This window comes from Pituophis catenifer, unplaced genomic scaffold (genome assembly GCF_029215685.1).
Source record: "Pituophis catenifer annectens isolate HBS135680 unplaced genomic scaffold, rPitCat1.0.hap2 SCAF_1, whole genome shotgun sequence".
Taxonomy (NCBI): domain Eukaryota; kingdom Metazoa; phylum Chordata; class Lepidosauria; order Squamata; family Colubridae; genus Pituophis; species Pituophis catenifer.
In genome coordinates, this window is record NW_027256881.1 from 180,096,280 (window position 1) to 180,123,041 (window position 26,762).

General features: G+C 36.1%; 1 protein-coding gene and 3 non-coding genes across 4 annotated transcripts; all 4 read right to left on the reverse strand.

Annotated features, from left to right (window-relative positions):
• Positions 1-6: 6 nt before the first annotated feature.
• NOP58 (NOP58 ribonucleoprotein) lies at positions 7-25,089 on the reverse strand. Its single transcript, XM_070933239.1, has 15 exons — positions 24,925-25,089; positions 23,322-23,398; positions 22,005-22,057; positions 18,409-18,533; positions 17,167-17,303; positions 15,526-15,590; positions 13,682-13,816; positions 12,679-12,824; positions 11,095-11,221; positions 10,397-10,560; positions 9,751-9,885; positions 9,085-9,146; positions 6,693-6,823; positions 2,606-2,748; positions 7-1,367 (listed from the first exon to the last, which is right to left on the reverse strand). Exons 1-15 carry the CDS (start codon positions 24,967-24,969, stop codon positions 1,311-1,313), a joined length of 1,602 nt encoding a protein of 533 aa, XP_070789340.1. The 5' UTR covers positions 24,970-25,089; the 3' UTR covers positions 7-1,310.
• LOC139309160 (small nucleolar RNA SNORD11) lies at positions 10,893-10,978 on the reverse strand. The gene has a single exon (XR_011599818.1). It is a non-coding gene; the product is annotated as a small nucleolar RNA SNORD11 (small nucleolar RNA).
• LOC139309162 (small nucleolar RNA SNORD11B) lies at positions 11,790-11,877 on the reverse strand. Its single transcript, XR_011599820.1, has one exon. It is a non-coding gene; the product is annotated as a small nucleolar RNA SNORD11B (small nucleolar RNA).
• LOC139309156 (small nucleolar RNA SNORD70) lies at positions 18,714-18,801 on the reverse strand. The gene has a single exon (XR_011599814.1). It is a non-coding gene; the product is annotated as a small nucleolar RNA SNORD70 (small nucleolar RNA).
• Positions 25,090-26,762: the final 1,673 nt, after the last annotated feature.

The following is a 26,762-nucleotide window of genomic DNA, read 5'->3' on the forward strand; positions in this document are numbered from 1 at the left end:
CAGACATATAGACCAATCTTTTCTCTTTATAATCAGTATCGTTTGGGACATAGCGAAGAAAGTATTGGATATAAGATTTCAAAAGGGGTATCTGGTTGGCAAAACACAAATCGTACTCTACCATAAATACCATTTGGTGAAATATCAAAGCTGTCACATCACTTTTATTCAGGGATACCTGTCAGTATCTTCCCATGCCTTTTTCATGCTAAAGTTGTCCTATAAAGTTTGTGGTTTCCACTAGGACCCAGAAGTTTCTTCTTGCAGAGAACTTTTTAATTCTCCTGATATTGCCTCTTTTTCTGCTGGCCCTTTCTTGCTGCTTCTGAAGATCACGGAAATCAGGGGCGCAACAGTTCATGTGAATTTGGACTAATTCCTGCTTCTCAACCAGCAGTACAAAGAGTGGGGTGAAGAGAAAGGAAACAACTTGGTTTCTTGCTTATCAAATACTGACACAGCTACCATTTGAAGCTGCAATGGTGCTGAACAAGGGGACTTATATCCCACTCATTGAAGTTTCAACTATTGCACCTGTCATACAATCACAATTTGGATGCTTGACAATCAGTTTGCACTTATAAAGGTTATAGCCATTTTCAATCTTCCCTACTGACTTCACACAAGCAAAGTCAACGGGGAAGCTGGGGGGTGGGGGCAGGTTGTAAGTTGCTCGGGTAAGTCAAACATCATGCTTTATGACCACAATTCTGGTCCCAATTTCCATCATAACCCAAGGACTACCTGTAAGGGATTTAACTGAGTAGTGCTGATTGTACTTTTTTTTTTTTTAAAGAATGCTGTTTCTCTGTATCAATTGGGCATAGTTCTATTTCTGTTAAAAATTTAAAAGGCCATTATTTGTATATATTCAATAATTTGTATATATTCAATAAAACTATTTTGTATGCATTATTTTAGCATGTTCTGCAACAGAACCACGCTGCATCCTATCTGCTAAATGTTGTTGCAAGAAAAGATCTTTGAAAATTTTCTTCATAAAATTAAATTGATAGTAATCCAATTCATCCCAGTAGGGGGTTTTGTTTGAGAAGGGAGACACATTGTTACTCATTTCAAGCAATCATACTACTTTTTTGATAAGCAATTTCACAACAGTTTATAGTGTTACTGAAGCAAAACTATAACCATAACAGGGCAATGTTAAAACTAAGATCAGCTTTAAAAACAAAATATTGAAGGAAAATATACAGTTTCTTGATCTTAATGATTAGACAAAAATCTATTTCAAAAATTAATGTCCCCCAAGTCCAAATGTGAGCCAAACCATCCAAGAAAACTCCCTGTTCTTAATCTTCTAGCTCTTCTTTAATTTTCTTCTTTTTCTTTTTCTTTTTTTCTGTATTCTGAAACATAAGCATTGTTACATCATTTCACTATGATAAATGAAAATATAGTATCTAGTTTTTTTCCTGTAAGAAAGAGATGCACAGCACTTCATTGTCTGATTTTGCTTCTACAAGTTAATATATTTACATAGAGCAGCTTACCTAATTGTAGGAATACATGATTAGCTCTGATGTAACATTAATGAAATGAGTCAATGGAACTGCACAGTAGTGTATGAAAGCTTTTTATCTCCAAGCATCTTAGTGGAACAGTTCCACTTCTGCAATTTAGACAGAGGTTATCTGTCTAAGCACTTTGGGATTTTAAGTGGAAAGAACATAACCTCAGATTAGATTTGGAAACCTCCTTTAAGCATATTAGTGGTGGAAAGGAAACTAACCAGGATTTCTTTAGTAATGGTGAGTGAAGAGACTTAACTGTTTTCGGAAAGGCAATTTTCTACTAATTAAAAAAATGATTTATTCCTTTCTATAAATCTTCCTTAGAAATCATCAATAAATAACATTTACAATCTTTTTTTTTTTAAATGGAGAGAAGGCTATCAATAGAACATCAACATGGAGGCTGTACCTATTGGTATAAAACTTTTTTTTTTTTTTTGCGGTCACATTCTGCAGCAACTGTATTATAACCTTGGAAGATTCTAAGCAAATAAGCTAGAAAAGAAATCTGGCTACCAGGTGCCTTCCCACCCTACTTTGTTGTGCCTGTGATTTTTGGTGGCTTCCTGAACAAGACCATGCGATTTTCTTGGCAATATTTTTCAGAAGTGGTTTACTATTGCTGCCTCCTTCCTTAGACTGAGACACAGTGACTGAGCCAAGGTCACACAGCTGCCTTTGTATCTAAGGCAGGACTAGATCTCATGGTCTCCCACTTTTAACCCAAGGCCTTTAACTACTGCACTAAACTACATATATACCCCTTTTTCTCTTTGATAGTCCAGATTCTTCTAGGCTAGGTATGCTTGGGATAAGGTTGCTAATCTGCTCACCTGTGAATCAAACATATATGTTTCCAATGAGTCTACATTTAGCTAAACAATTGGGTTTTGTTTGTTCGTTTTACTTAGGTCAGGTGCATAAATAAATAGTAAAGATGGCTTTGTTAAGGCAGTCAGATTTGTTGCACCAGAAAATATACAGCCCTGGCCAGCATCATTCACATTCAAGGTATACAGCAGATACAATTCTGGAGGGCAGCAAGCTGGGAAAGGCTATTTTCAGTGTCCTACCTCCACCACCATACTGGTCGATGGCTCCTCTGCATTCTCTTCTACCCAAACAGATGTTTCCTGAGTTTTCTGTTTTTTCTTTTTCTTCTCTTTAACATGTTCCTCCTCTTGTTCAACTTGCTCATCCTCATCCTGTTCCTCTTCTTGTGTCAGGCAGGAAAAAAATTACAAAAACAAGTTAAACAAAACAGAAATGCTAGGAGTTAGCCAAAGTTGTTAGTGGGCATTTTTGAAAAATGAGAGCATGCTGCTGGCCATGATCCATTCCTGACACATCAAGGAATAGTTATGGATTATCACAATCCCAAATATTGGAAAACAAGCTGATAAGAGATGTTTTCTGCAACTTCATCTAGTATTTTAAACACACTTTGCTTTATCACTGTGAGTATTTTCTGCCTACCTACGTAGATGAACAATTTCCAAATTGAATACATTCAGTAGCCACCTTTGCTACTCTCTATGGATGTCCTTGGGGAGGAAGAGATGTGGTAAGAAGGCATTCCATTGACTTAAAGCAATTACATTCATGGAACTCAACTGGAAGAAGTTATTGAGGAATGTTTCAGACTGCCCATAATGTAAATTGTAGTATACTTGAAAGATACCATGTTTGGTGTTATTGTGAACCATCATATGATGTTATACTTATTCTTAAAAACATGTTTCCCCTTTGAATGATTCAAAAGAAAATGGTTTAGTACCCAAACCATTAAACTAAACATCTTGTCAAATAACTGACAAAATCTAAAACAGAAAATCTTAAGAGTATTTCTTGCTGAAGACATCTTTGGAAGTCCTTCCAAGATCAAGAATCTTTTCTTTTCTTTTTTTTTTAATTAAAAAAAAACTTTCTAAAGCTTTCTAAACATTTTTTTTAGAAAGTTTTACAAATGTTTTCCCATCCCCCCTCCTCCCTCGACCTTCCCCCCCCCCTACTTCCCAGAGCAAAATACAGGGTATAGCATTTAACAATCATATACTAACATGTGCTAACTATCTATAGACTCCTATCTCCCTCTTGTACTTTAACTCCCCTTTTACACGACTAAATTTAAATACTTTTCTAAAATCTCTTTATTCATTCGTAAGCTATTTGGAACTTTTTAGTCCGATATTTGCTTTGAATATAATCAATCTATCTTCTCCATTCCAAAATATATTCTTCATTTGAGTGGTCCTTCAAATATGCTGAAATTTTGGCCATTTCTGGTAAATTTGCTACTTTTAGTGTCCATTCTTCAATAGTAGGCAAGTCTTCCTTCTTCCAATACTGCGCCACCAAAAATCTTGCTGCGGTTATTAAATTTAAAATCAGATTAGTCTCTAATACAATCTCTAATTATACCCAGCAAGAACAGCTGTGGAGTAAACTTTATCTTCTTTTTAAGAATATTTTGCATGATCCATCATATTTTTATCCAAAATGCTTTGATTTTTTTGCATGTCCACCATATATGATAATACGTGGCATCATCACTCACATCTCCAACACTTGGGTTACAAACTTGGATACATACCAGGTAACTTTTTAAGGCCTAGATGCCATCTATAAAACATTTTGTAAAAATTTTCTTTCAAATTTTGGGCTTGCATAAATTTTACATTTCTAACCCATATTTTTTCCCCACGTTTCCATCATTATTGGTTCCTCAATATTTTGTGCCCATTTTATCATACAGTCTAACTAACTCTGTTTCTGAATCTATTTCTATCAATGTATTATACAACCTTTTTATATGCATTTGACTCTGGTCTCTGATTTGTTTTACCAAGTTTTCCTCATTTTGTGTGATACCAATTTTCTGATCCTCTTTCCATCTAGCTTGTAGATGTCCAAGTTTGAATTATCCTTTCTTCTTTTAATACATTCAAAGACTTTAACTGTAATGTACCTCTTTCCATATTAAGAAGCTCTTTATATGTAATCACATCTTGTTTTTGTTCTACACTTATATTCTCTATCGCATGTCTGGGTGTCAGGTTACTCTAGTGCTGACACTGGGTACTGCCCATATAGGTATCTTATCATTTAATTTATATTGATACTTTTTCCAGACACGCAATAAAGCATTCCTTAATATATGACTTTTTAAAGTCTTGTACCTTCTTGTCATATAATAAATAGGTGTGCCAACCATATATCAAGTCATATCCCTCAATATTCAAGATTCTTTCTTCTGTTAAATTGATCCAATCACTGATTGCTGATAGGGCAGCTGCTTCGTAATATAGTCTTAAATTGAACATTTTGAGACCTCCTCTTTCACGTATATCTTGCATTATTTTTAATTTTATTCTCAGTCTTTTCCCTGCCCAAAGTTATTAATACCCTTCTGCCATTCTCCCAAATTTGCATCCTTTTTGAGTATTGGTATCATTTGAAAAAGAAATAAAAACGTAGGCAAAACATTCATTTTTACTACTGCTATTCTTCCCAACAAAGACAATTGTAATTTTTTCCAGTTGTCCATTTCTTTCTGTATTTTTTGTCAAGAATCTTTTCTGTTGTGGAGCTGGGAGTAAAAGGGATGGAGATCTCACTTCTCAAATTTTTCACCAAGAAACTTTAATCTAGAGGTGTGACTTAATTCACCAAAAACAAAACAAAGTTCTTCAGCTTCAAAAGTTCTGTAAGGTAGGAACAATAAGGCTGTTAAAAGGGCCCTTGAGCCTCTCCTTCTGAACCATGGCTTACACCTATCCATCTCAAAGTGTTGGTCCATGCAACACTGCTTAAGGGCTTTGTACTCCTGCTTACCTAGATGTCCTGATACACCAAGGTTACCATCTGCAACTTTCAAACGTATCTATACAATAATCATACAAACCTCATTTTCACTCATAATGGAGGGTGATATAGAAATGTTTTATAGAAATATAGATGCTATGGAGTAGGACAGAGATAAGCAAAATATGACTCCAGATGTTGGAATGCAACTCTCATCATGCTGCTTAAAGACTGCTGGGAGTTAACATCCAACACCTGGACAAACAGCACTCAGTTCATTTGTAAGGTAATATAAGCCACATATTTTCTACCATCTTAGTTCACTGATGTATCTTTACACTAATGTCACATAGTATCTATTCACAGTTCCTAAATTAACTAAAATGTACTTATGAAATGAATATAATTCCTAGGTTGCCAACTAAAGCTTGGCTGATAAAAGCTTTGCCAGAAATAAAATACAAAAAAACAACTGTTTTTTCTTCTAGAGATGCTCAGTTAGGTACAGTACTTAAGATTCAGGGCACAAAACCCTGAAGACCACCCTAAAATTAATTAGGCATGCAAAAGACTAAAATGCTGAAGAATGCTGTGTGCTCTTCAGCACACATGTGTTATGGCTACCATGGGGAAGATTTCCTTATTCACAGTGCATTATAATGCGGGATGTGGCCAAATCACAAAACAGCAATTTACTAGAAGGCAAACTCATACAGTTGTGTCCCATCCCATTCTTTATTCCCACCCTAGCAACTGACCTTGGTTTTTTTTTTCTGGGTTGATAAGGCAAGTTCAGTGTAATATTCTGGACTACAGCCACACACCATTTTATTTTCTAAGAATGTCTATGAGCTGTACCTTTGCAGTGTGGCAGCTTTCCATTTATTTATTTATTATTAAAAGAATCTAAGAAAAAGTCAGGTGGAGCAGGTAGCCTTGTATGAAAAGCAGTGAATGTAGGTAACAAACAACTTTGCTTTAAAATATATTTTAACACATTAAAAATACATTGATGCCAGGACCTGGTGCCATGGAATTAAATTTAATTAGTTAACTACCCACATGGAAAAACAGTGGGATAAAGTACATTAGGATTTGAAGTAGGCCTAGAAATAGAAACCCAAAAAATTGCTAAAGGGAAAGAGACACTTTGCACTATAGGAAACAAGGAGTTGTTGGGGAAGAAAAACAAGATTGTTCCTTCTCTCTGGACTTCCAATTAGCAAATCCCCCTCCCCAAACAAATTGACGGAGAAAAAAAGGCCTACTCTTATTGACAAATGCAATTTAGCAAATCAGTATTCAAGTATACAAAATCCTTTTACAGAGCCACCTTTTAAACTTCATTAAACCAACCTTTGATTTCTATTTTAGCCTTCTTTGCCTTTTGTGGAACTGCCTGTTCTTCATTCTCTTCCCGTTCCTTGCGCTTCTTTGGGACCAGAGGGAGCGTAGATTCCCCAGAAGGATCATAGACCTTCACTTCACTGGAATATTTAAAGAGTATAAGCAAATTATAAATGAGTGGAAACCCCATTAATGCCAATTGCTGGGTGGCAAAGTGAAGTAGAAGTACTGCCACAGCACCGTTAAGAACCTTAAGTCTGTTCATGTTGCAGAATCAAATATGAAACTGTTTCAAAATAATTATGAGGTGTTGTGGCGAGACGTACAGAAAGATATGGAGACTTGGAAAAAACTGCAGCTGTCTTTACTTGGAAGAATAGCAGTAGTTAAGATGAACATTTTGCCAAGATTTCTTTTTTTGTTTCAAACGCTTCAGGTGCTTAAAAGTGCACTTAATCAATTGTTTAGCACTTAATCAATTGTTTATCACTTAAAAGTGATAAACAATTGAAAGAATGGCAAAGAGGATTGAATAAGTTTGTTTGGAACGAGAAAAAGCCAAGAGTGAAACTGAAAATTATGCAAGATGTTCCAGAAAGGGGAGGCCTTAAACTTCCAAACCTACAATTATATTATGAAGCAGCAGCTTTGACGCAAGCGATTGGTTTGGAAAGAAAAAGACTGGAATATTGAATATAGAAAGTTTTGATCTTGAATTTGGTTGGCATACTTATTTATTTTATGAGAATAAAGTGGACAAAAAATTCAAAAGCCATATACTTAGAGATTCCTTGATGAGAGTTTGGAAGAAGCACCGATTCAAATGGGATTACAAAATACCGTTGTGGTTGGATCTTGGTCATATCATGTGGAATACAAATATAATGTCACTCGGGGGGTTGTTATATAAAGAAGTTCTTTTTACAGATGCGGGCAGATGGCAACTGAAGACATTAGAAATGCTGTTGGAAGAAGGGATTAATTTAACCTGGTTGCAGTATAATCAACTTCAATTGAGATGGAAAGAGGACCAAAAAATTGGTATAATGATGCACGAAGAAGAATTGGTTAGACATATAAAAGAGAAAGGTCCAATGTATATTAAAAGGGTATATAATGTTTTGTTAGAAAGGGATTCAGAAACTGAATTGGTTAAAGACTGTATGATAAAGTGGGCACAAAATTTTGCAGAACCAGTGATGTTGGAAACATGGGAAAAAATATGGGTTCAGAATGTTAAATTTACTGTCGCAGAATTTGAGGGAAAATTTTTATAAAATGTTTTATAGATGGCATTTAGATCCTAAGAAACTGTCATGCATGTACCCTAATGTTCAACCAAAATGTTGGAGATGTGATTGCTTAGATGCCACATATTATCATATGTGGTGGACTTGTAAGAAAGTGAAGGCCTTTTGGGTTAAAATTTGGTGGGTTATGCAGAATGTTTTGAGGAAAAAAATTCAGTTTTCTCCACAACTGTTTCTGTTGGGTATAGTTAAGGGCTTTACATTGGGTGAAACAAAGTTGATATTGTATATGATAACAGCAGCGAGATTATTGATAGGGCAATACTGGAAAAATGAAGTTATACCTACTATTGAAGAATGGACTTTGAAGATGGCCAGTTTTGCAGAGATGGCGAAGATTTCAGCATATTTAAAAGATCGTTCACAAGAGACTTATCTATGGGAGTGGAAAAAGTGGATAGACTATGTGCAGAATAAATATCAAACTAGGAAATACCAGATAGCTTTTAATTGAAAGTATTATATAGGGATAGAATAATAGAATTTTTGTGAAGATGTGAAAAACATACAGGGGGTGGATGGGTTCAAGTTTTATAAAAAGGGGATTTTGATTTGGATTATATTCTGAGGAAGTCAGTGGGGGAGGGGAGGGTTAGGGAGGGAGGGGGGGAAAATGGGGAGAAAATGTAATTGTAAAACTTTTTCAATAAAAAAAAAAAGAACCTTAAGTCTGTTTCAGTACAGTTCTTCTGTGATCTAATGGACGTTGTGAAACAGCTTCAATGAATTTATGGCGATTTGTGAAAAGCTTAAAGGAGCAGATATTGGGTACATTACACCAACAGTTTTACAGTGTAAAAGAGAGGCTCTTTTTAAAATAATGTTAAATACAGATGCTAATTAAGAAAAGTAAACTTCACAGGTAGGTATACTCAATCTTATCAGTTCATTATGGCAAAAGTTGGGAAAGCCTTTATTTAAAGATTACAATCTACAGTTTCACAATGGCTAGAAAAGCAACCAAGCTAGGTGGGCCTGAAATATTTATTTTGACAAAAGGGACATTTCTATGAAAGTGAAGTATCTGAACAGAAAAATTAAATGCTCTTGGCAGTGTTACCCATGAGTAAAGTGAACATTCATATACCTACCTCTTGTGCTGGTATTTGTCAGCACGGGCCACAGCTTTTCCAGTACCACTTATTCGTCTTATCTGGACAGGAGTGGACGGGGAAAAAAAAGAAAAGAATTAAAAATTGATACAACCCAATGAAGTCACTTAAAAAGATTAACGGTTAAGAATAGATGATAGCAGAAAGAAAAAAACCCATAATCAACAAGGGAACCAAGTGCTCTTTATTCTTACAGGTAAAAAGAGACAACTGGTTAATAAATATATTCCATATCTATTTGATTTGATGGGAATAAAAGCTCCTTTGCAATTATGAGTTTATTAATCAATATTAATTAATACAGGATATTAGTTCTATATCCCAAAGGGAAGGGAGGAAATTGCCAGGGAAAAAGAGCAGCCTTCCCAACTCCATCTCTACTCAGATGTGTGTGGGTGATCGATTCCCAAACTCCAAGCTATTGTGGCCATTAATCTCCCAAAACATAGGGAGACCATGGACAAATGAATTTTATAACTTTCTAAATTCATAGACCTTTTGAAACAAGGTTCTTATCTTTCCTGTTCACCCTGTAGCCACCAGTTGCTTAACCACACAAGCCTGAGGTATTTCTGAAACACTTTCAAATAATTATTTATCCTCAAAGGTGCATTTGCGAAAAACACGAGGCTTTTATAAACATACTCCTTTCTCCTCCAGGTGCCGTAATCTTGTTTCTACTTTCAATCTGTTCTCGGCTCCCATCTCAGCACTTGTGCTCTCTCCAAGGGCATCATAACGAATAGTCAAAGCTGTTTTGGCTGCTAGCATACGTGAAATCTGTGGGGGGAAAAAAGTGAAACAAATCTCGTAATGTCACAAATTATCCCATAGACGAGTGAGAGGACTCCAGAATGTATCTATCAGCCAAGACCTGTACAAGCTGAATGCTCAGGGCAGAGAATATTTAATCACGCTTGCTGGGACAAATCCATTTGTTCTGGTTCCTCATGCCAAACTGACTAGGAAGAGACAAATTCAGACAGCCCCGCTTCTTTGTTTAAACAAGCATTCCTTGGGTATGATTTAACTGATGGATGGGGGCAGTGATTTTGTTTTATTTTTTTCCACATAAACACTGGATCAATACAAGAACCACTGTATTAATGGTTCTTAGGCCATGGAACCATTCAGAGCTGATGTAGAGTAAAAGCACTCTAGAAGTAGAACTTTAAGCACCCTTCCTTACTTATTTTCTTATCTCCTGCCAATTAAACTTGCCATATCTCAATCAGCCTGTTTCAGAAACAAAAGCGAGAAGAACAAAGCAAGTGATTGTCCAACCTCTTACCTTTCCTTTATTTTTAGCTGTAGTTTGCCCTACAAGGGAAGCATGATAAATCAGACCAAACTTTGGAGTGTCACGCTTAGTCTTCAGTGCTCTAAAAAGTGCTTTCTCAGCTCCCAGAATCTGAACTGTTGATGCTGGATGCTTCGCTAGATTCAGCAGGGAACCTATTGCAGACAAGATAATAGTAGATTATATGAATGAAGTAAACTCTGAAATAGGCCCTTTACAAAACATTACGTTCAAGATTTGGAAATGACAAAGCCTCATACCTCCTACCTTCCAAACCGACTAAAGGTCTCTAGGAAACAGGAACAAAAGGCCTCACTGGGATGGGCATTACTGTACAATTGTACACTATACAATTCCCAGGAATTGTAGGGACAATCCTGAACCTAAGTTTGTCTGCTCCATTACATGATTTGAAAATAACCTAAGGGAAGCATAAATCTGGCATTTGGGAGTGAATGAGTGAGAAAAGCAGAGAATGGCTCAAGAAGTGTCTCAGAAGAGGTAGTGACTAAAGTTGCTTTCACCTTCCAAGAGGAAATCAAGCAAAGTTCAAATAATGTCATCATCGTCAACTTCTTGACCTGACAATGCAACTTTGCATTATGGTTTCTTGTTTAGTTAATCTCCAAGATAATTATAGTAAGGGGTGCTGCATGCAACCAACACACAAACTCAGAATTGCAACATACCAGCATGGGCAATAAGCCTTGCTCCTACTAGTTCTCCCACCATAATAGTGAGGTTAGGTGCAATGGCCATCATTCTATTTTTCAGATAGTCATACAGCGTTGCTCGATATTCAGAGATCTCAATAACCTGAAAGACAAAATAACAGAAGATTCAAACTATGGAATATTGCCAAAGAAAACTGGGAATGAAATGATATTCCTTAACAGGTATTAAGGCATCAGGAGTATGATAATCTATTATTATGCGCAACCAGTCACGATGTTGACTGGATTTGGCATTTTTATCCATCAATTGAGACCTACCCAAGGACCTGGGATAGGAGTTGTTGTTGTTAAAGGTATTGTCAGAGGATGCAAACTGACATCCAAGTAAAACTACTTTTTGCAATTAACCGATAGTGATTTTTATTATTATTACTAGGAATAAGAATTTAAAGTATGAATACTTCAACAACAAAAATTCTAATCCAGCATAAAGAAATAAAACAGGATTTTATTGTGATATTTTTGCCCCATTACCACTAAGTTATATCGGCCTCCTGGCACTATAATGACCTGAAAGATACCATTCTGCTATCTTAGTGTATACCTAGAAAAGCTTCTGCAGATCTCAGAACAGAAAGAAACAAGCAAGTATATATATTCAACCAAGCAGTTGTCCTGAACATGTTCCAATTATGATAACCAGTTACTTGTGATGGCATCAGAAGAGGTAGTGACTATGCAACCCTCATAGGTCGTACATCAGGAAAGCATCATTAGAGAAATCATCACTTGCCACCGAAAACTAATATAATTTGCAAATTTGGTTGTCTTCTAAAAAATTATAACACGATCAATTTCCAAACAGATTAAAAACTAACCACAAGATTTGGGGGCAATCATATTTTGATTTCATAAATTTGCTTATGTATGCAGTACCTATGTGTTTCCCTTTTGCTTTCTACTTCATGTAAACCAATTAAAGCATGACAGGTTGTGGTTTCACCAACATTTTTTAAAACTTGGTTGCCAGTCTTGGTACAAATCAGCATATTAAATTAGCAACAGCAACTTCAGACTTATATACTGCCCCATAGTGCTTTACAGCTCTCTGGGCCGTTTACCATGTCAGCATCCAGTATTGCCTCCACCAAGCTGGGTCCTCATTTTACTGACCTCAGAAGGATGGAAGGCTGAATCAAACAAGCCTGTCAAGATCAAACTCCAGAATATGGGCAGTTTGCCTGCTGTATTGCAATCTAACCACTGGGGTGCCTATCCTTAACTATCATTATCAAAGCTAGTAATCACCGTTTCTAAATAAACTGTGGTTAAATAGATGTTTTCTGAATTAATTAGAACATGAGATATAAACAATTACAAGGACTTTGACTATTTGTGGACAAGTCTTTCTTCATGCCTGAGCTCATTAAACCAAGATATGATCAACCAAACTGAATTAATCCACTCAGATTCTATTTCTTTAGCTTTAAAACTTATTAGGAGTAAGTCAAGTGGCACTTAGATGTGTTAAATGGCCTTCTGACTGGTAACTTTTAACCAGCCTACTACTGCCTCTGTTCATTTGCCACTACACATCACCTGATCACAAAGATGCTGTATATTGCTTATATCTTCTTCTGACACTTCAGTCCCCATGGAGATCTCTGCAGCTGCTTTCACTTCTTCTTCCACCTCCTCCGGAAGGAGCTCAGACAGATCAGAAGAGGAAAAGTTTATTCTGTCTCCTAGGGAGTAAAAATATAAAGTAGGAATAAGGACAAACAGCAAACAGAAATTAAGAGTTCATCTAGCTATAGGTTTGTCATACCTAGATGAGCATGAAAAGGAAATTAAGGAGCAAATGGATGATTTTCATGTGTTTATGTCTAACAAGGAATTTCTACTTAGCAGGGTGGATTTGATTTAAAACGAGTTGATTTAAATCATGATTTAAATCACTAGTAAAAAGGCTTGATTTAAATCAACTTGATTTAAATCATAATTTTTAAAGCGCAACTGTCATCTCTGCTACTCCTTTGACCCACTGTTGACTCATCGATAGTCCCAGTGTTGCAGAATATACAGCCTCATGCTACATAACTAAGCTCCATTTCATGCTGAATAAACTAAATTATTTATGTATCTTAAATAGAAAACTATCTTACGATAGATTTTTACCCCAAAAGTTTTTTATTAAAATAAATTCGATAAAAATAAAAAAAATCTGATTTAAATAAAAAAAATCTGATTTTTTTTGATTTTTTTAAAAAAATCATTGATTTTTATCCATCCTGCTACTTAGTAATTTAGATAAGAATCTATAGTTAAGAACAACTTTTCAATATCTAGTCTTTTCATTTCATTCCGCATACAACTGCAAAATAGAGTATCACTATATGTAGTATTTTTCAATATTGAAGAAGTCGGCAGAATACAGAAAAGAGTTTTGTTGTTTATGTAAATAAGAAGACAAAGTTAGTAACCCAACTACATTCTTTAGCTGTTATAGCCTGGTCCTCACAGCTGATAGGAAAACTTGAATAACTTCAGAGATACTGAATAGGTCAGATTGTTCACCATTTGCAGTTTAAGCATTACTTACCAATTTTTTGTACACATTTACAGTATGCTAGATTATCTGTGATAATTTTGCCCAGTTCAGGAAAATGCCACCCATACCATTCTCTACAACGCATAATGTAGTTATTCAATTCTTTGTCCAAGTCATCAAGAAGAGCTGGAAAAGGCAAAATACGTGTTTCATTTAGTTCGGTTATATTTTGGAAATAAACGTTTTTGAAAATAGTATTAGTATCATGTAATGCCTCAATTATATTTATTTCTTGAACACTCCTGTGAAACATGGCAATTTAAAGTTATCAAAGGATTTCTGATATGTTTTACAAGAAGACACTTAGATATAAAAGGACATCTCTTCTAACATTGTAAGGTGCCCCAAAAATATCAGCCTGAGAAGATGGAAAAAAGCTACCATTCATATTTTTACCCCTCAATTCAATAACTATAATGGTATATCTTAATTTCTAGGATCCTTTTAAGTGAAGGCTAATTCTGTTTTCCTTCTAACATGAGAACATGCACAGCCATATTTAAAATGATCTCTTCAAGATGTATCACATACTAGTAATTTTTTCTGTATTATCTTGGAAGATCACCATGCTCTGGTTTCAAATACATGCCCACCATCCATACTGTTCATTAGTTACGGTCTATATAGCTTTAGAAGTTATTTTCAACTTCTTCAGAATCTCAACCTAATTAAAATAAAAGTATGAATTAATGTCTGTAGTGTTTAACCAATTAATATGTAAAGAGCTTCCAAGAATGCAGAAATGTTTTAAAAGTTATGTAGTCTTATGCTGGAGCAACTTACAATCAAAAAAGTTTTCCAGTTATGTATGGTGTCTTATCTTATATAAATGGCTGCCTTGAGCATAAAGAACCTCTTTAATTATCTAGGACAGTGATGGTTAACCTTTTCTGGACCGAGTGCCCAAAGCACTTTTGAACTTTTTTTGCATGATCACATCTGCAAAAATGTTATTTTTTGCAACATTTTCAACATTTGTTGTTATGGCATCATATACTATCTATAAAACATTTAGTACCATAATTTCCCCCCAAATTATAGCTTGCAATAAATTTGATTTTTTTCCATAGCTCTAGTGTTCTTCTGTGATTATGCCTTTGAGGTTTTCCATCTACTTTCTCAAGCAATTTTAATTTGTTCCCTCTGCATATCATATTTCAATGCCAATCTCTATATGATGCTAATAGATGATCTTGGGGTTTTTTTTGTGTTTCAAATTCTGTCATCATTCTCAAAATCCCTCCTTTCTTGAGATCAAATTTTATTCTTCCAGTAATTTGTAATTACATCAACCATCAAGATGTTTTGCTATGTTTTTTAGTCTTTAACCATTTATCCTTTGTCTTGCAATGCTACTAAGCAATTAGCATTGTGCTGTATCAGCCAAAATTGTTCATTTTATAGCTTGTTCAACCTTTAGGGTAAAGTCTTGCCATTATACATGGTATTTTTTGACAGATTTCTTAAAAGGCCGATGATATATCTTTAATTACACCACTTTAGGAATTGTGCTGTCTAAGATGCATTACAATATTAGGTCTATACTAAATCATACACTTAGCCAATTCTATAAAACTGACCCTATGTATTAAGCAAATCCCACAAATCTGAACTGAGGGTCTCATCATCAACCTGGTTTCCTTTTCATCTCAAAGACTCTGTCATCTTGATGTTGGCATTTGACCACATCATAAATTGGATATAGCAGGACTGTTAGGATTAACAAGAACAAAACCCAAATTCGCCAGTATCATGCTAGGGAGTTTCATACTGATCCCAAACTTGCAGACCCTAATACTGTACATCAAAAGCATTTCACTTAAAAATGTACTTACATATTGCTTGGATAATCATTGTATCAACTTTGTCTGGGCTGAACTTCAATTTATATCGTGAGAGGCTAAAAATAAAACACGAAAGAAATAATTTTGTATACAAGCAGGTGACAACACTAATGAAAGTTTATTGAAAAATATTCATTATTAGCATTCCCTGTATTGGAAGCATCTATTTGTTAAAGGCATACTGCACAGCTATTAGTTAAAGAGAATATTTGTCTGGAACATGGGGAGAGATTCAAACCCAGGCACTCATATCCATGAAATGTCTTTGAATATTAGTAGCTCAGATCAGTAGTTATGTTATGGGCTTGAGCTCCGAGCATAGTAATTTGGTTGCAAATATTTTGTCTCCTTTTGAGGAGACAATCCAAAGCACACTGAAGATGTCTCCTCGAATGGGGATGGAACATTTGCATCCAAATTGCCAAGCTTGGAGCTCAAACCAACAATATAACTCATATCCATCTTTTAAAACTGTTGATGGGATTGTTTTTACTTTATGTGCTCACTACTTTGCAGAAAAACGTAAGTTTAGGTCATAATCAAACTTGGTATTTGCCACAGATTTTTTTGTTTCATCAAAAAGTAATCCACTCATTATACTGCGGAAATTAACTCTCAAAGAACTTTTTAATGTTCATTATTCTCTATACAGTTACCTGAAATTCAGTAACTTTTTCCCCAAAGCATGGGTTTGGAAGCATTAACAGAGTTGGAAGAGACCTTGTAGGTCATCTAGTCCAACCCCCCAAATACATACTCATGTATAGAAGTGAAACTTATATTCTACTTCATATATAAGCCAATAGGTAAGATAGAAAGCTTTCCTTAATGTGACACTCTCCAAATGTGCCAAATGCTTCCATCATTTCCAGTCTGTGTTTAATTACTTAGGATTTATATCTAACCATTTTACTTGACATTCAAGGAATCCATAGCAATTAAAAATACAAATTACAAAATAAAAAAATAAAAAAACAACTGAAATCAAGATAAAATTCTAAAATCAGTACCACTGAAGTCAAAATTCAATTAATGAAATAAATTCTCCTAAGTGTCAGGAATAATGGGATGTTAAACATGCCTCCTTTTATCTACATTCCATGGGGGGGGGGGGAGAGAGAGTGGGAGGGAGAGGGAGACACACAGAGAGAGAGAGCAAACTATGCAGGAGAAAGTCTTCTCCTGCATAACAAATAGACAAATTTCTGACAATAAAGGGGCCAGAAGGGCCTTTCCTGATCTAAATAAACTAGTAACAAAATCTTTCAGGTTCAGGGAGATGAGATTTTTGATTGTATCATACAGCTTTCTCCCTTTAGAAAATGGGAAGACATCCCTCACTCCACAGAGTACACGGACCGCCTCTCATATCCACGAGGCTATCTTAATCAGTCTGAGACATACAGTAAGCCAGTAATGGCAACTTTCATCTCTTCATATATTAGTTCACATCCTTGGGTTATATTTGCTGAAAAGAATCCACATCAACATGGATACTTTCATCTGGAATCCAAATGATTAATCCAATTAATTACAATTATTCTGTGTTGGGGGTGATTTTGAGATCTAATATACCAGAGATACGCCCCCGGTTTCAAAAAGCTGATATAATCAAGAATGGGAAAACAATACCTGTGTGCCAGTCCTAAACACATAGCTGCCATCTCCCGGGATGGAAGGCCACTGATAAGTCCTTCTATTTGAGTGCGAATGCCCCTCATCAGCTCGGTAACCATTGGACTATGGATACAACTTAAGTTCAGTTTCTCCTGCAGAATTTCAAATTGTATCATTTTGATAAAAATGCACACAATATAGTCAAAGCTGCAAAAATATAACAAATATAAGTTTGCCTAAGACTAATGGTCTACATTGTTGTATACTCCATACTTCTTCCCCAGTCTATTTTTGCCCTCCAATCTAACTAGCCATGAAGGCCAATGGCAAAGGACTTATAAATGGCAATCCAGGTTGGTCTCCACTGTTTGTGTGTGTGCAGCTGCATATATACATACATATTCATACATATGATGTAAGAATCAACAGGCCACGAACTTCCAGAAAAAATGGCACCATCAGTTCAAACAAGGACAAATCAGACAGATTGATATAAATATAAAATTTCATTTTTTTTTCCTTTTGTACAATGTTTATTAAATTAGAACCCTGCAGGTAAATGTCTTGATTTTTTAAATTTAATTTTTATCTCTACATAGTGACATATACACACGTAGTTATGTAAGCCATAACTAATAGGATTGCAGAGAATCCTACTTAAATATGGTAAGATTTTAAGAGCTTGTCTTTCCCATGAGATCCTGCAGAAGAGGAATGTTGCACCTGTCATCAATCAAAGCGGGTCATCTGGTGGGACCCAGAAAGTTAGCCTTGACGTGGGGCTATAATAATCATAGTTTCATTGGTTTCAAGATGCCGGTTTTTGCAGTTGGCCAGGGTTTTTTTTTTAACCATTATTAGCTGCCCAGAATAACTACGAATAACTGCCAGCTGTGATTTCAAATGCTCATTCCTGTTCTCTGCACAGGCCTTTGGAGAGGACAATCAATGTCTCTTTCTTCCTTTCTGTTCCCCTCTCGGTTTAATTTCCTTGTCATTAATATGCCTGTTTGTCTTATGCTGTTTTTGTGGTTTTTATATAGTTTTTAAAACATAAGAATCGTAAACCACCCAGAGTTGCTAGGCATATAAATTTAATAAATTAATTTATGGTGTGATGGGGCACCATCACACCATAATGCATATAGTGTGATATGCACTGAATAACTGAATACATAATGAAATTATTACAGGCCCTTCGCACATGCCATTATTGGAATACCACTTAGCCGTTTCAATGTAGATATTAAGACTCACCCTGATTACACCTCCCAGTTTGGCATCTGCTACAGCTAGCTGTTCATGGGCATCTTTGGCTACTATTTTCTTTAAGATTTTCTTTAAATTTTTGCTGATTTTGCCTTCTACCAGTGCTGTGGATGCTTGAGGAGAAAACAAAAAGCTTTTAAAAATCTAGAATTTTCTAAAAGACCCAACCAGAAAAATAAGCATGGAATAATAAGAGAATAATGCACCCATGTTATTAGTTTAGGTAATGAAATGTTTGCAAGAAAACAACCAAGTTCAGAAAGTACCAAGCATAGCTCACAAAACAGTTCATTTTCTCTGTTGTCTCAGTGGTAGTGACGAAATGTTGTATGCAATCACAGTGATTCAGTCCACTAACAATACATCATTGACAACAGAAATTAGTATGAAGCCTGCAGATTCAGTTCTCAGGCCTGTAATCTAGTTTTACTAAAATCTAGTTAATACTACACAAATTCCACTATACTGGAAATATCTTATAACAATATTTTTTTAAAAAAACATGATAAAGTCACACAGAAATAAAAGCAGTGAGCACAGAAAGGATAGCAAACATATAGTGTGCACTCGCTCTCTCAGCTGCTATCAAGCATCTTTACCCAGAACAAAATTAAATATATGGGACCTCAATCAAGGTCAATGCTACTAGGCACAAAAAAAAAGGCTTTTTTTAACCAAGCCCTTTGTTTTTAAGTGGATTTTACCTTCCCGTACTGGTTAATGAAAAGTAAAATGTTATTTAAATAGAGATACAGTATTTTTCGGACTATAAGACTCACCGAAATATAAAACGCACGTTAGTTTTTGGGGAAGAAAGCAAGAAAAAAGCTGATTGGAGTGGATCGGCCTCCTGGAATACCCCCAATCAGCTGTTCCCAGAGGTGAACTTTAGCAACAAGTTCATTGGCTGTGAGCTCTGTGCCTTGCTTTTTTTTTCAGCCTCTAAAATCTCTGTTTGAGAGGCTTTTTTTTCAGCCTCTTAAAGGCTGAAAAGGCTTTGTTCAGGGGCTACATTTGGACTATAAGACGCACCCAGATTTTCACCTCTTTTTTGGGGTAAAAAGGTGCGTCTTATATTCTGAAAAATACGGTAATCTTATAAAGGTAAAGTTGCTCCTAACATCCATCTGTGCTTGGAGGTTGGAAAAGGGTAGCCATTTTATCTCACCCAATCTGGCTTCAGATACCATGAGACACTCTAGTTTAATTGGATTAACATCCATGGCATTAGATTGCAGAGGTACATTGTCTGCACTACAGTCTTGGCCACGATTCAGTTTTGGATGATACCAAAGCATGATGACATTACAAATATGCTGTAGTAGCACCAACCCGACTAGATTATTCTCACCTTATCTAACTTGATGCTCTCCAAATATGCATTTTTGCTGGAGATAATGGAAATTATACTCCAAAACGTCTTGAGGAAAACAAGTTGGAGAAGGCTGCTTTAAATGGTGAGAATGCTTTTGTTAATGGATTTTCTTGCATACATTATATTTATTGATGTGTTCAGGTGAAACAAAAAAAAATTAGAATATCGTGCAAAAGTTCATTTATTTCAGTAATGCAACTTAAAAGGTGAAACTAATATATGAGATAGACTCATTACATGCAAAGCGAGTTAGTTCAAGCCTTGATTTGTCATAATTTTGATGATTATGGCTTACAGCTCATGAAAACCCCAAATTCACAATCTCAGAAAATTAGAATATTACATGAAATCAATAAAACAAGGATTGTACATAGAACAATATCGGACCTCTGAAAAGTATTAGCATGCATATGTACTCAGTACTTGGTTTGGGCCCCTTTTGCATCAATTACTGCCTCAATGCGGCGTGGCATGGATGATATCAGCCTGTGGCACTGCTGAAGTGTTATGGAAGACCAGGATGCTTCAATAGCGGCCTTCAGCTCTTCTGCATTGTTCAGTCTCATGTCTCTCATCTTTCTCTTGGCAATGCCCCATTCTCTATGGGGTTCAGGTCAGATGAGTTTGCTGGCCAATCAAGCACAGTAATCCCATGGTCATTGAACCAGGTTTTGGTACTTTTGGCAGTGTGGGCAGGTGCCAAGTCCTGTTGGAAAATGAAGTCAGCATCCCCATAAAGCTCATCTGCGGAAGGAAGCATGAAGTGCTCCAAAATCTCCTGGTAGACGGCTGCGTTGACCCTGGACTTAATGAAGGACAGTGGACCAACACCAGCAGATGACATGGCTCCCCAAATCAACACAGACTGTGGAAACTTCACACTGGACTTCAAGTATCTTGCAGTGTGTGCCTCTCCATTCTTCCTCTAGACTCTGGGTCCTTGGTTTCCAAATGAGATGCAAAAGTTGCTCTCATCAGAAAAGAGGACTTTGGACCATTGAGCAACAGACCAGTTCTTTTTTTCTTTAGCCCAGGTAAGATGCTTTTGACGTTGTTTGTTGTTCAGAAGCAGCTTGACAGGAGGAATATGACATTTGAAGCCCATGTCCAGGATCCGTCTGTGTGTGATGGCTCTTGATGCACTGACTCCAGCCTCAGTCCACTCCTTGTGAAAATCCCCAACACTTTTGAATGGCCTTTTCCTGACAATCCTCTCCAGGCTGCGGTCATCCCTGCTGCTCGCGCACCTTTTTCTTCCACACTTTTCCCTTCCACATAAATTTCTATTAATCCAACTTCTTTTGCAATTACCTTTTGAGGCTTTCCCTCCTTACGGAGGGTGTCAATGATGGTTTTCTGCACAACTGTCAGGTCAGCAGTCTTTCCCATGATTGTGATTCTACTGAACCAGACTGAGAGAGCATTTAAAGGCTCAGGAACCCTTTGCAGGTGTTATGGCTTACTTAGCTGATTAGAGTGGGACACTTTGAGCCTAGAATATTGAACCTATTCACAATATTCTAGTTTTCTGAGATTGTGAATTTGGGGTTTTCATGAGCTGTAAGCCATAATCATCAAAATTATGACAAATCAAGGCTTGAACTATCTCGCTTTGCATGTAATGAGTCTATCTCATATATTAGTTTCACCTTTTAAGTTGCATTACTGAAATAAATGAACTTTTGCACGATATTCTAATTTTTCGAGTTTCACCTGTATACTAGCAAATGTGAAAATAGTTGAAAGTGCATGTCTACCTTTCAGAAATTTATTTGCAAAATTAGACATTTCCAAGGACGTAAGTAAAGCTATACAAACTTGGTAAGAAAGAAAGGAAGGCAGGGTGGCAAAATGACTCAATACAGCATATGTTAAATGCTATTTCCAAGTCCAATTTAAAGCAGTAAATTTAATTCACAAAAAATTAAAACTTTATCCTCCTCACACCTAATCACTGATCACTCTCATTAGAGCTGATAAGAATTGGAATCCAACATCCCAGATGCCAAGCACTTCTCCTACCTTAAGCAGCTTGCTGGTAAGCTAACTGAAGGGCCACCTCCTTCAAGTAAATCACTGTTTCTTCTACAATAACAGCTCTAGAAGGTCAACTTATGTATCCCTGAAAATTGCACTCAATGTCTGGAAACTAGTTTAAGATAATGCTATCCTTAAAAGTGATCAATAACCTTAATAGAAAAAGTATTACCTGCAAGAGCTTCTGTTGTGTCTTGAAACTTCTCAAAGTGTTTCAGTTTTACGCTAAATAAAAAACATCAAAATGTTTTTGCAAAGATCATCAGGACCAGAGCAATTGCTCTCAATTATAAACATTTTTCAGGAAAGTCAAAAACTGATAAGCATGCAATCTCTGACTTTTTTTTTTTTGGATTAATTAAAACTCCCAGTTCATCAGGTCAATGTCTCCTATACGAAGAGGAAAGTATACTTTAAAAGATTTTGGTTCAGGTGTTAATTAACTTTTAGGCAAGTTAGTCACCCATCTAAGAATTATAAGTAGTCCTCGCTTACCAACTGCCTTGGAGAACAACTGTTTGCCATTATGACAGTGAGGAAAAAATAACAGTGACCAATGCACAAACTTTGATTCATCTCTTCCTCAGTCCCATTTGCCATTACAGTCGGTTAGTATGAGTTGTCCAATGTAAAATGTAAGCAGTTGAAGTCACATGATTTTTCACTTAGTGACCACTTTGCTTAACAATGGAATTTTTGGTCCCAATTGTGATTGCTATAATGAGGATTACCTGTACAGCCTACTTTATAGAATATGTAACTATTACAAGTGTAATAGACACAAAATATAAAAACATTCTGCATACACATATTGTATACAAACATGAATTTTATAAAATTATAAGATACACTTAACTACCGGTAGTTCATTAATCAATTCTATTATTTCCTACTTATTCCTAACTAATCTGTGTTATATAAATCCTGTTCCACTTCAGCAAGCCTTCTTGTACAGATACCTAAGCCTAGTGGTCATTCAGATTTTTGCAACTCAGATCTGATAGTCCTAATTACCATAGTGCTGCAGAATTAAACATAGCATAAACCTAACTCTTAGAATGAAATAGCTTTGCCACTCATTCCAAAAATTCTAAGTGGCTAAAAATGTCAACTTAGTTGTCAGATATTTTTTAGTCCTTTGAAAGAGTTTACAGGTGCAATAAAACAAAAATAGGGAAATACAAAAAGACAAAAACCACAAAACATCAAAAGATACAATGCCAAACGGCAAGGTATCATAACGCAAATTCCCATCAGAAAAACTCAGTGTTCACCATCTTCTGGAAGATGGCCAAGACATAATAACAACAATAAGTTGATTTATAGATGCTTTTTCTACCAATGAGAACATGACTTAAGTATTTATATCCTGTATTCAAGAATTTAAAGTAATTCCAGAAAACCCCATAGAAAAAAATCAAGACAGACAAAAAACTAGTGGCCATGCTCTTGAAATATTAGTTACGACTTCTTGAAGAACTTTACTTACACTTTATTAGCTTTTTCAGGTGTTTCAAACTCTTTCCATAAATTATCAATTTCTTGAAGCTTTTTCTCATCTATAACCTGTGGTAAAGATAAAGATTAATGAAATATATGCAATATTTGGCAACAAAATATCTGTCTTATTTGTCACTATGAGAAATTAAAAATGTGAAACTATACTCCAAGCTTTGAGGTTAAAAAACAACAACAGGTCTATTTTATGAACTGTATATCCATGCCACTTAACTTTTCCAATTTCAGTTAGAATATAGTCCAGGGGGAAGTTGTAAACCTTTTTACTAATGTTTATTTAGCTGGCTTAAATTTGGCTTCAAAATTGTGACTTTGAATAGCAGGATATGAAAGTTCATATCTTTTTTATTATAACCATCTAACCATGGTTATTCTATGAATAAAAAGATAAGAACTTTTATATCTTGCTATTCAAAGTCACAATTTTGGAGCCAAGTTTATGAATCAAGCCTAAAATTAAAGTCCATCAGTAGAGGCGGGACATAAACTGAATGAATACAATAACAGAGTGAGGTACTCCTGCCTCAGACAAGGGCTATTTTTTTGGGAGGGGGGAGGGAGTTCCTTCAAGCAGCTCTCTACAGAGAAATTAAATATTATCAAGAATGTCCATGGGAATTAAAAAGATGATTTAGATTCAGGTTTTTGCGAAATTATACAGGTAGTCCTCAACTTACAACCACAATTGAGCTGAGAATTTATGTTGTTAAGTGAGAAACTTTTTAAGTGAGTTTTGCCCCATTTTACGACTTTTCTTGCCACAGTTGTTAAGTGAATCACTGCAGTTGATAAGTTGACCCAGGTGTCAAGTGAATCTAGTTCCCCCATTGACTTTGCTTGTCAGAAGGTTGCAAAAGAGGATTACATGACTCTAAAACGGTTATAAGTCACTTTTTCATTGCGGTTGTAACTTTGAACGGTCACTAAATGAACTGTTGTAAGTCGAGGACTACCTGTAGTTTGTTAGTGAGTTTTCTCTTTCTTTGGAAGTAAGGAGCCAGCATACAAAACGTCAAGAGCCCTTCCCGGATTAAAAGCAAATGCCTTAAAAATATATAATTGCTTGTCCAGACAACCAATTGGATAAAGATAGAACCATGTTCATTGCAATTGTATGCCTCTAAGTTATGATAGCCTTTAATCACTAGGGGACTCATCTCACACTAAAACCAGAAATGCATTAAGTAGGAATGTTCCAAAACTTGCTTCTTCCCCATTTTTAACAATTTGTCCTCTCTCCTCCACCCACCCACCCACGGCAAAGGAGAAAAGATGATCCATCCACGAGCATAAAGTAGGCAGGACATCGCCAATCAATTTCGGGGACATTTCAAAATGGATTCGGAAAGCTTGAGAAAGCTGGTCATCTAAAAGGTTGGTCAACATTTCTTTCAAGTTGCTAGCCCAGTAGGAAAAGGGAAGTCATCCTTTACCCGGGGGGGGGGGATAACGCTATATAGCTCCTTCTGCCATTCAGCGCAGCAGAGGCGAAAACAAAACCTTCTGCTTTCGACTCCCGCCATCAACCAAAACTCCCCCCCCCCCACCCAGGAACACGTGCTGCCCATCCTCACCTTGAAGATGGCGTACCCAGCCGCCGTCTCAAACAAAACCAGCATCGCTGCGGCGGGATCGAGAGCGGGGAGCGCAGCTGCTCCCCGGGAAAAGGCAAGGGGATTATGCGCGTGGCAAAAGAAACGAGGGCGAACGGACCACGCGCCGCAGGAGCGGAAGTCTCTGCCTCGCTTCACCCGGAAGTGCTTTTGATGGCCTGCCGGGAAGACGGAACGGAGCAGAGGGCGGGGGAAAGGAGCGAACGTTTCGATTTTATTTTTTTTTTTTGGAAACAGCGGAGCTCGCTACTTGATTTCGTCCCGTAATTGTTTATGCGATCTAAGGGGGCGGGGGATCCTTTTAATTCCTAGGCTTTTCTAGGTTTCAGTAAAACTCGTTGGGGGGATTTTTCGTCTGCGTTTCTGTATATTTTAAATCTGGACCCAAAGTAAATATTGTAAAGTGTATATAAATTGACCAAGATGGCAATATTTGCTTCTTAGCAAAACGTGCATTTTTCGACAGGAGCTAAGCTTCCCTACAACAGCAATAATACATCGCAACGTTAAATATATTGATTAACTTTATGATAAATGAATGTCTTTGCATAAGTTTGACACAAAAAAGCTTAAGAAAAATATGCTTGGACACAGACCTTAGAATCAGACCTAAACAAATATAATAAAGCCTGCACCCTCGGTAATTAGCTTGGAATAGCGTCTTTCTATTTAAAATTATTATGCAATTTAGAAGATAAAAATGCTGTGTTAAACCTGAAAATGATGTAAAACCTAATGATTTGATACCGTAAGTTTTTTGCATCATTCTTGCAAAGGTGTTAAATAATCTTTAGTCAAAATAACTGACTCTAGACCACGTTGGTGTAGAGATATGAAAAATGACAGCTATATTGACACTGATAATATGGAAAATAAGAATCATTTTTTAAATTTTATTTTTGTTGCTTTTCAAATTACACAAAATAGGAACAAAATACAAAAATACATTATCAAAAATATACATAACATGCTTAAAATAAGTGAAAAAATGCAACAGAAAAATAAGAGTATAGTTTACAAAGTTACAATTCTATTTATATATTTTATTAGATGTTTTTATATCTGCCTTTATTATTTTATATTTTTATAACTCGTTACTTATAAAAGTTACTTATAACCTTGAGTTACATATTACATATGTGATATTCCTTCCTTCTCCTGTTTTTCTCATTACAACCCTGTGAGGTGAATTGGCTGAGAGAAAATGATTGGCCCAAAGTCACCCAGCCAGCAGAACTAGAACTCATGGTCTCCTGTTTTCTAGCCCGATACCTTAATCATTATACCAAACTAGCTGTTCTGGTCTCAATTGTGATTGCAAGTCCAGGACTACTTGTAGACACACTAGATCTGTAGATGGTATTTGCTTAATCAGTTGATCTCTGCATTTTTCCTCTTTGGTGCAAACCTACAAATTGAAGAACACAGTGATTTGCTCCACATCTCTTTTCTACAATTCCTGCTGCTCAACTCCCCAGATTATTATTAGCTTGACATAATAAAATTAGGATTTTAGAAAAGTCCAACTACGTGACATTCAAATAGCAAGCTTTCATATTTCAGCTGTATAAATTGAGGGGGATGGGAGAAGAAAGTAGAACATGCCATTAAAGTTCGAAATCTGCAGCTGTGTTGGCACCTAGAAGATGGTTCAGCACAGCAGCCAATCATGCTTTTTCATAACCCTAACCCTAACATAGTCTCCGAGGTAATATATCTTCTGCTTGGAAGTCCAGTGTCAAATACCAAGAGAAAAGGGGGCTCTAGTTGTTGCTTAGCAGCACCTATCCATGCCAAAC

Bases quoted from the DNA above. Each gene is read 5' to 3' on its own strand.
- NOP58 (XM_070933239.1), bottom strand. From the start codon at position 24,969: ATGCTGGTTTTGTTTGAGACGGCGGCTGGGTACGCCATCTTCAAG. The intron at 13,817-15,525 runs GTAAGTACATTT...TGCCTTTTCCAG, and splicing joins AATGATTATCCAAGCAATAT to CTCTTCTTGATGACTTGGAC. The intron at 1,368-2,605 runs GTAGGACACTGA...CTTATGTTTCAG, and splicing joins CGACCAGTATGGTGGTGGAG to AATACAGAAAAAAAGAAAAA.